The sequence below is a fragment of the Nomascus leucogenys genome, chromosome 14 (genome assembly GCF_006542625.1).
Source record: "Nomascus leucogenys isolate Asia chromosome 14, Asia_NLE_v1, whole genome shotgun sequence".
NCBI lineage: Eukaryota > Metazoa > Chordata > Mammalia > Primates > Hylobatidae > Nomascus > Nomascus leucogenys.
The window spans coordinates 70186321-70196589 of NC_044394.1; the positions used below are offsets into that span (position 1 = coordinate 70186321).

General features: G+C 45.2%; 1 protein-coding gene across 2 annotated transcripts in view; it reads right to left on the reverse strand.

Moving 5' to 3' along the window:
* Positions 1–280: 280 nt before the first annotated feature.
* REEP1 (receptor accessory protein 1) overlaps positions 281–10269 on the reverse strand; it is a 122610-nt gene continuing 112621 nt past the window's right edge. The window contains exons 8-9 of one of the 2 annotated variants that reach the window (XM_030827562.1): positions 6226–6377; positions 281–3381 (exon numbers count right to left, since the gene is read on the reverse strand). In XM_030827562.1, coding sequence (XP_030683422.1) covers positions 3310–3381; positions 6226–6377 — 224 coding nt within the window. In that variant the 3' untranslated portion in view covers positions 281–3309. The remainder of the gene's footprint in view (positions 3382–6225; positions 6378–10269) is intronic. The other variant, XM_003268770.3, reaches the window with a different exon arrangement.

Genomic DNA, 10269 nt, shown 5'->3' on the forward strand with positions numbered 1-10269 from the left:
CTCTACCAGTGGACTATTCTATTTTCACAGCTACCTAGTTTCTGCTGATGATTTTTTTAAATGTGAAATAAACAGTGATACTTTCAGGTTTGTAGTTGTGTGATGAACTGGTTTTCAAAACACTTATATCTTCTTTCCCTCTCAACATCTTATGCAACAGGCACGGGGCCAAGTCACCAGGCCAGTCGGTGGCTGCACACTCAGCTTCTAATCTTTGCTACCTCCCATATTTGAATAAAAGTATTTCCTTTTTCCTTTTAAGCCCAACATTGCAAAGATGTTTTTTAAAAGAAAAATGTTAAGACTTTATTCAAGATGTGTATCAGGCATTATAACAAAACAGCAGAACTTCAACCTTTGGAATACTGTAATTTTACATCCCTTTGATGCACAGTCCAGTATACTATTTTATTACAGATCGTTCTATAGGGACTACAGAAATGAATTAGAGGAAATGTGCACAGCCACAATCCAGAATATCAGCTCTGGGAGTGTACACTGTTAGAGGATGAAGCACATCCTTTGCCATTTCAAATACTGTGCCAGGTGGAGGACTGGGAAGGCTCAAAGATGGTCATGGTTGACAAGCACTCTTATCACAAACACATGGACAGCTTATCACGGAGAACACATTTCAAAGGCCAGCAGAGTGAGCAAGCTATTCACACAAAGCCAGGAGGGATTATGACTAAACTCTCCAGTTTATAAGCACAAGTCCACATCCCACCTCCTCAGAACAGGTGCTCAATGGCAATTAACTAAAAGTTTATGACATGAACATTACAGACTTTCCAGCTAGCATTTTGTAAACAGCCTGTGTCTGTAAGTCAGCAAATTAAAAACATTCAGTTGTATCCTCTAGACAACACCACACCACTACATGTACACTTACAGGCTTTCACATTTTATGTCAGTTCATACACAAATGTACAGCTTGTCAGATACGTAAACACATTTTGCCGGAAATATGACAGCTGCTTTCAGTTGTACAGTGAGTGTCTTTAAGAGAGAAACCGACTCCCTAGTCAACACTTGAAGGAAAAATAGTTACATTTACATTAAGACAGCAGTTTGGATATCTTTATATTTTTCAATCTTGAATGAGAAGTAATAATACAGCATGTCTGAGAATAGAGCGCTTCAAGCTTTTTTTGGCATAGTTAAGTGCAAACTTGATAACCTGTACTTGTCACAACTTTCCATTGTAAAATGGTGAAAATATAGCTTGTTCACAGTAGGATTTTAAACTGCTGCTAAAGGCAATTTATTGTTTTGGCAAAAAAAAAAAAAATTGCTAAGAAGCTGTGTAAGCTTTTTTTTTTTTTTTTTTTTTTGCATTCATTTCTGATAATTCTGGGTACTTCCAACTAACAGGTAAATACATTTTAAAGAGTATATTCTTCTGTCTGGAACTACTCAATGAGCACAATGAAAACATTTTCTGTCTTCCTTAACAGATTTAGGTATTGGTGGGTGTGGGGCACAGAACATGAGCAAACAGCTTCTGTTTATTCTCAGCCACAAATTTGCTTTTAGGTATATTTTCCTATACCCTTTCGCAAACTACAAAATCACCTTCAGAGGAACTATGGGTAGACGGGATTCCAATATGCGTATCTGGCAACAATCAGCTTCAGATCAAACCCTTTCTGGGGTGGCTAAGATCCAGCTAATGTGTCATCAGCAAAGGCCTCTAATATGTGTTTGCGTAGTAATGGAACAGTTTTTAATTGGGCCTGTTTATAGTTGATTGACAGTAAGTTCTATATGGTATATAACACTAATTCTCTAGTCTTCTGGGCATATCTACGAACAAATACAATCCAAATATTATGAGTAACTGGGTTGTGACCACTGCATGCATTACACTGAAAGAAACACCAACTCGAAGCACAAATATATTATTCTTACATTTCGGCTCAGCTCTCAGCGGGGAGAGCAGCTACCTCGGACCACAGTGCCATTTAAACCAGATTCTTTTCAAATAAAATTCTCAATCTAAGTGGAAAGCCCCTCAGAGAGTGCCTTATTCCCCTACTAAGCAATCCAGGCTTGTATAAAACGTCTGATAAGGCCTGTAGTGCCCATTGAGTGTGAGTCTGCTGTTTATATTCTGCACAGGCCAGGAGGGGAACAGAAGGTGTGAGCCACAGGTGCTCCTGGGTCTGACCAGCAAGTCTAACCCATAAAGATCTCAAGCTCTAAAACCGTTCTAGAGCCCACCATTTTGATTGTTACACGTGTTTCAGATGTATGCTATGGCATATCTGAAACAGCAGAGTTCTCAGTTTGTGTGTTTGTTTTTGCTAAGCTAAACAAGTTTCGCTAGAGTTCGCTAAAACAAGGTGCTCAGAGTGTAAGCTCCTCTGTGGGGAAATCAGCAGCACTGGTCACGATAAAGGAGAAATCGTCCTTTGTCAAGCACAGAATTACTCCTTCCAACAGCTCTACATGTTCGCATCCTCAAGAAATTGCACCAAGAGTGAGCTACCTGCCTATCCCTGGAAAAGATTCAGAAGCTCCTAATCCAGAATCCAGGGAGGAGATGAGCTTCCTGTGACTCTTCTCTTTTACTGGGATGTTCTCCTGACCTCTTATCACACTTTACTGTGTTGTGAAATATTGTTTCTCTTAGTTTGTAACTTGTCTGGTCTTTTGACTAAACAACTATCTAAAGAATATAGACCACATTCCTGCAGGGAAAGGGATGTCTTACTGGAGTTGTATTTGGAAGCTTTATAAGCACATCTGAGACGTTCTCTAGAATCAAAATATTTTTCTATATTTGTTTTTGCAGTTTTCTTACATATCAGAACCTCTGGCAGCCCTTGCAAGTCCATGATATTAAAAGCCAAAAGCCATAAATATGTACATCATAGTTCAAAGTATTAGTACCAAGAACAAAGAAAGTTTTAAAAAATGCTTTGTTTGCATTTACAGGACTAAAAACTAAGTATGCAACAGATAAATTACAAATGTACATCTCAGCAGCATAGGGGTGATTCTCTTATCTTTCTAAAAAACACACTGCTGTCTATAATGACGATCCAATTGTGGAAAATTACCAACCTCAGAAGACTTAAAGGTCACCACCCCCGCCCCTACTACCTTTCCCTTTAGCCTCTCCCCAGCAAAATAAAGGGGGGAAAAATAAATCCTTAAAAGTGGAAGGGGAGAGAGAAAAGGCCATGTTTGTGAGGCTGCACACTCAAAGCACACCCAGCTTGCGGATTTCTATGTTATTAGTGAATAGCTCTTTAAGGCAGAGAAGAAACATTCTGTGGATCCGGTGCTGTTGGCTCATCTCACTCACGTGGTTTCGGTGGCCGAGGATGAGGTACTTTTCTTCCTGAAGCGAGATCGAAGGATTCTAGGCGGTGCCTGGTAGAGAAAACAGAAAGGTGTCTCTGTTTGGTGTAAATGTGGAATCTTTTGAGGTCAGCACCTGGAAGGTATTGTGTTGAGACTTCCAGCTCCTTTGGCCAAATGCAGCTGGCCAGGGCTGGGGTCTCCCTGAATCTCCGCAACAGGAAGCAATCGTCAGAGTCCCATCCCACATATGCCATGAAGCTGAGCCTTTTGAGAGGCTGATGCCTCCCTCTTAAATTATGCTCCTCAATCAACCAAGGGAACGGTTGTGCAGAATGACACATCTTTCTTGTTTCCGCCCGAGGAGCAAAATTATCTTAAATGATTCAGCAGAAAGAGACACCTCTGCATCGCTTCCTTTGCTTTTGTTATTTCCTTTGGGAACCAGCCTAATGTTTTTTGGTACATGCCTCAAATTTCCAGTCCCCTTTCTGGACGTGAAACCTCTTAATGTACAGCACACCACACCACAAAGGCAAACACCACCTTGAAGTACAGGTTGAATATCCCTTATCTGGAAATGCTTGGGGTCAGAAGTGTTTTGGATTTCAGATTTTTTTTTTTTTTTTTTTTCAGATTTTGGGATGTTTGCATATACATTCCAATTAAGCACTCCAATCTGAAAATCTGAGATTCAAAATGCTCCTATGAGCATGATCTTTGTGCGTCTTGTCCACACTCAAAGGAATTTCAGATTTTTCGATTAGGGATGCTCAACTTATATAAAGGGCTCCACCTCATCTCTCCCACAAATGACTCTCAAGGGACCCCTCTTCCATGGGATACATAGATCACAGGAGGAGTTCCTATTTCAATGAAAGTGAAGGGAACATTTTCTGGCACACCACTCAAGGGGGTTCACACAACTGGCCCCAACCTACCCTCGGCCCCCGTGTCTGTCCACTTCTCTGTATACACAGAGAACTTCTTTCTCTACACTGTGCCCATTCATACCTCTATTCCTTCTGACTGGAAGCCCTTCCCTCCCTCCTCTGCCTGGCATATTTCTAGGCCTCCTGAGGACCCAGCTCAAAAGTCACTTCTGCAAAGGTTTCCCGGAGCCCCTCCTGCCACTGCCCAGCCATGCACAACCAGGCATCGTCACCTCCTTTGTTCTCTCATGTTTTATACATGTCCCACAGCAGAGGACTTTGCACCCAGTGGGAAGGGGATGTGTGGGGGCCCTGCTCACTCTCTCCCCACCAGACTGGGGACTTCCTGAGGGCAGGCCCATGTCGCATTCACCACCATTTCCTGGTGAGTGGCTCAGTGCTGGGCAGGCACATAGAAGGGAGGAAGTGAATGAGCCAGAAAACAAGACTCAGGCCCTCTCATAGAGTCCTCATGCTACAGCCTTACCACTAGGAAATGCTTACCAGCCACCTCTGGACAGAGACTGAAAACAGAAACAAAGGAACCCACCTTTACAGTAATCTGCCTCTTGGCAGGCTGGTGAACAGTAAACAGTAAAGAAGTTTGTGCAGCTTCAATAAACAAAAGCAAAACAGCACAAACCCTTCGGCCTTAGAATTCTTTAGGCTGGACTCCTCTCCCCATCAGGAGGCTACCCAGGCCCCCAGGCCGGACTCAACCAGCAGTGTCCAAGCCCAGAACATCCTTTCCCAAACCCTCTAAATTTAAAAGGGATGCATGTGTGCCTCAGCTTGCAAAGGAACCTGATGAACTGCACATGGAGGTGGTCATAATTACAGTCCTAACGAATAAGAATGCTAGGCTGCTCAGTGTCTGTGGAAGGGAACATTTCAAGGCATCTCCCCATATAAGTCTCACAAGGGTCTGTATGAAGACTTCCTATTTGCTTCAGATGGCCTCTCAGACCGTGATACTCAGCAGATGGGGAATAGGAGAGGAGACCTTAGGAAGCAGAGAGAAAGACTGGGGTCCCTGCACCTGCGCTCATGACTGGTGACTCCCTACCGACATCACAGAGCAAGGCCCAGGAGGCTCCAGGCTCAGCCCTCCTGCTGCCAGAACTCCATCCACATCCTACAACTGACAATAGCATATATGTCAAGGGTATTGGTTTTGGTAACTCTAAAGGGCTATACCCCTTCACTAACAATTTCATGAATAGCTACTTTGTACCAGGCACCATGCTGTGTCTTGGAGATACAGCGATGAACGAGCCTTGTTCTTATTTATAAAAACTTTTCAAATAACACATTCTGAGTTTTCTTCCCCCAAAACAGTCAACTTGGGTTGCTTTTCACTTGTACATCAACTTAGAGTGGTAGTTGTTAATACCTGGAAAAAACCAAAACAATAAAGACCTAGATACTTTACCACTCTCCTATTACTTTTTCTTTTTCCTTTTTTTTTTTTTTTTTTTTTTTTTTTGAGGAGTCTCGCTGTGTCATCCAGCCTGGAGTGCAGCAGTGCAGTCTCACTGCAACCTCCTCCTCCCGGGTTCAAGTGATTCTCCTGCCTCAGCTTCCCAAGTAGCTGGGACTACAGGTGCGTGCCACTACGCCCGGCTAATTTTTATATTTTCAGTAGATAAGGGGTTTTGCCATGTTGGCCAGGCTGGTCTCGAACTCCTGACCTGAGGTGATCCACCTGCCTCGGCCTCCCAAAGTGCTGGGATTACAGGTGTGAGCCACTGCACCCGGCTCACGCTCCTATTTCTAAATGAAATTAATAGGATTTCCTCTCCTTGGCAAGTAGCTGGATGCTACCCAGTGGCTGGTTCTGCTTGTTTGATGGAGGGAGATATTTCCACCCCAGGTACTGAGGAGATGTTGGTGCCCCAAGAGATGCTGCTCCCGGGACCCCCAATCTCCAGGGCACAGCCTTTGGACAAACACACTCCAACCCACAGCCCCAGACACTGTGTACCTCCAGGGGCAATTCCGTCCTTCGAGGTGCTTTATACTTGTACATGAAATCCAGCAGGTCTTCCTCCTCCTCGTCAGAAAACGCCAATGGGTTTTGGACCTGGTGGGGCTCCCATGCCTTCACACCACCCTCATTCACATCTCCCTCAACCACTTAATGTCCATTTACAATCTACACAGAGGAGACAAAGTATAGCAAGGAGGCATCAGTGCAGGGAGCAGGGAAGGGCAAGGTTAGGCACACAGCACAGCAAACCAGGCCTGTGAGGACAGCTGAGGCCCCTGGGTCTGAGGAAGCACTGATGTTCTGGGGGCCTCCTTACAGGGGATCTGGGATTGTGAAAGTGCAGTTGTATGAATCTCCAGGCACTATGCACAGAAACAACCACAGACTCAGAATCTAATGAATTCTGAGTAATTCAGTAGATTTACTAAGGGGGCACCACTTCCCTGGGTGAAGAAAGAAGCAGCTTTAACTGAGACACATCAATCCCTGCAGCTCAGTCCTGTGATCCCACACCAGGTGAATGCTCAGGGAAAGAATCTCCTCTAGAGAGGATGGCAGCAGTGATGTGGGGTGGGGTGGGGGAGCAATTTCTATGTTACACATCCAAGCCATGTTGACATTGTATATTATACTTGCATATTCAATTCCAAGCATTCTGTAAGAGACAGGATATAAAATGCCAGGAGGCCTTAAGGGATAACCTTAAACAAAGCTATATAGTTTTTTTGTTTGTTTGTTTGTTTTGTGAAGGCCCAGTCCTAGAGAAGCAGAGAAACCTAAGGAAGGAGAATCTGACAGAAGCCTCTGCCAAAAAAAATGATAGCATGATTCCTGTTTCAGTCTGCCTTGAATACATCTGCAGGAAAAGCTTCAGAATTAATTCATCTCATTGAACGCACAGTATTTTTTAAATGTTAAATGCTAATACATATTCCATGTCATCTGGCTGGGCGGTTCTTAGTTGAGATGTAAAATATCTTCTGCCCCTACCCAGCTTATCTTGTATCACACACACACATTTTTCTATGCTTCATCTATTGTTTTTACCTAGAATCATAGAATGCAAGACTAAGGGGTTCTCAAGTCATCTGGTCCAATCACCGTGAGGACTCCAGATAGAAACCAGAGCTCTTCCTGAGACACCCTGCTCCTAAGAACATATTCAGCCACCGAATGTGCTCTCTCTCCATCAACAGTGGGCTTGCTAGGCTGTAACACCACCAGGCGTGGAGTAAAAACAGACAACTGAACCCTAATCTCGGGCAGCTTTACCAGTTACCACTGCTGTGCTCCCCAACAGCCAGCAGGGGGCAGCACAACACCCAAAGCTGAATTTTAGGCTGGGGTGTGATTGGTTCAGACTGGGCCTTAGGAAGTATAAAGTCCTGAGATCATTGATGTTCCTTTGATTTTTTTATATTATTATTATTATTATTATTATTATATTTCTACTCTGCACTCCCCTCAGCTTATTTACTCTGGGCTTAGTTTGTCCTCTGCTCCCTTCCTCTGTCCTAATCAGCTGCTTCCTGTTGAGCGCAAAGACCAGTGACTCCAGGGAGCCCTCACTGAATACTCTGACCCTCCCTGGCCTCCCCACTCTGAGACCCGACAGTGCTTGGAGGCTGTGCCACACAGCTTGTGTTGGGTGCCCTGGTCCTCATGTCAGTCTCATTGCCTCAGCCAACAGAAGGCATCCTGAGGTTGGGGGGCCATGGCTGATCCTCCCTCAGTCCCTCTGAGCACCTGACCCAGGGCTGGGCACACAGTGGCCACTCATAAACTAAACTAAATAGAATTCTGAAGTCATCTCAGAGAGCTCAGCTCTAGTCCCAAGTCAGAGCTTGACACCCCCATTAACCAAACCAGGAAATTCCTTCTGGACACAGGTACCTCCTGCCTGGCAGGAGGGAAAAAAGACCAAAAGCCCTCAGACCAAGGCAAAAACTGCAGAAGCAGCCTGGCCAGCTCCACCCCAGCAGCAAACTCCATGACATGGAAGTGGGGTGGGTACCGGTTCGAGACTGTGCCTCTGCATATGCTGTACCCTCCACATCCAGGTCCAAGGCTTTCCCTGTACTGATGGATGTGGGTGTCAGAAGGTGGCCCGAAGTCACCGTGAGATCCTCAGGCATCTAACAACCCAGGCCAGTCATCCAGTCTGGATTCACTGAGGTGGAGCAATGAACTCACACATTACCAAAATCACCATCACTATAATCTCAGTAATAAAACCGAAATGGCTTTGTGTATGTTCTCCACTGCAAGGATTGCAGGGTAGAAAAGAAATGACCCTCCAGCCCAGTAGGAGTGATGGTTCAAGGACAACCCAGATATCCAAGCAGGAATAGAAACAAGTGCTCAGCTCAGCAGAGGCTGGGAGCAAAAGAGGCCAGTGTGGGCAGTGAGGGAGCCAGAAGTAGCCTCAGGAAGAAGCTACGGAGAGAACCTCCTAAGAAGAGAAGCCCTCTCCTAGTCACTGTGTCCGCTGAGCATTTCTGCCAAGAGTGTTGTCTATAATATTTGCCTTACTCTCAGAACCAGTGAGAATAAACATTCTAAATAAGACAAGCTTCCACACCTCTGGCTGGCTGTTGCACAGTGGACTGAATCTCTTAATAATTGTATTTCCCTCTTTGCAGTGGTTTCAACGAAGTCAGATGCCTCGACAGTCTACACCTTGATGGCATGCATTTAAAATGTCCTTCTCCCCACTGATTCCATCTTACTTGCCCATTCCCTTTTCCCCATGCTTCAATTTTCTTACTTTGATTTGCTACTTTAGATATATTTCCACAAGTAGACCTAACTCCTTTTTATATCAGGAAGGAGTATACATGGAGAAATGAACCTCACAGAACACAGTCCCAAAAGAGGGGCACCAGGAGGAGCATGAGAGTGAGTGGCTGGGTAGAAAATCCCATGCTCTGCCTTCTCCGTGTTCTTGTCCCTGAAGATCTAAAGATTGGTGACCCAACAGGTCCTTACCCCTGGCAACAGGCCTGAAAGAGTATTGCTATCCATATCTTAGTACTCTAATTGGCTCCCAGAGACAACGTGTATGGGAGGAGGGTCTCCCGCCCAAGGTCATGGCCGTAACAACTTGCAAACCTCAGGTGATGGTGGCCACGGCCTTGAGCCTGCAGAGCTGCCACTATGATGCCCAAAGCTGGGTTGCTTCTAGGAAAGGGCAGGGTCTCTGCTGTCTACCACAGCAGGGGAATGGGTGTGTGGCCTTGGCTGATGTTTCTGTACTAGCAAATGTGTCAGCAGGGCTACAGCAGCCAGGGCTGCAGGCTCCACCTCTTCTCTCTGTGGGGAAGGGAGGGAGGGAGAAACTGGCAGAGCCTCTCAGCCCTTTAAAGGCCTGTGTAGCCTGCACTGGGCCCAGGGCTGCCCCACCCCTGCAGTGCAGCAGAACCTCCCCCAGGTTAGCAAAAACATCCCACACAGCACACAGTAGCGGGAGTATTAATGGAAGGCAGCAAATGTCTGCAGAAGAGCACGCCTGTCTGGAACACTTACATCCACGTCCCCAACAGCACCGAGGAGAGAGAAAAGAACATTCTGTTAGAGAAGGGTCTTTGGCACTGAAACTCACACATGTGTGCACCATGCACACATCCCCATCCACACAGACACACACACATACACACTCACATGCACACACATAGACAAACACATGCTCACTCACTTCCCATGCTCTAAACCTCAGGCAGCTCCTCCTGCTATAATCGGAAGGACACTGCCTAGAGGCCACACTCAAAATGCAATTCTCTCTCTCTGAGAGGACAGAAAGGATGACTGCTTTTAAAAATTATGTCCTACATGCTTGATTTTAAAAGGGGGAGAGGGACACCTCTATGACTAACCACACAGGCAGTAATCCAGAGTTCAGTTCTATATTACATAGAGGTAGGCAGAGAAAAAAAAAGAGAGATAATAATAGACACACAGAAAAAGAGAGACAAAGACATGCAGAAAACAATAGGGAATCGGTTGACAAATGGGGCAGGAACAGAGCAAAGATGGGAAGAG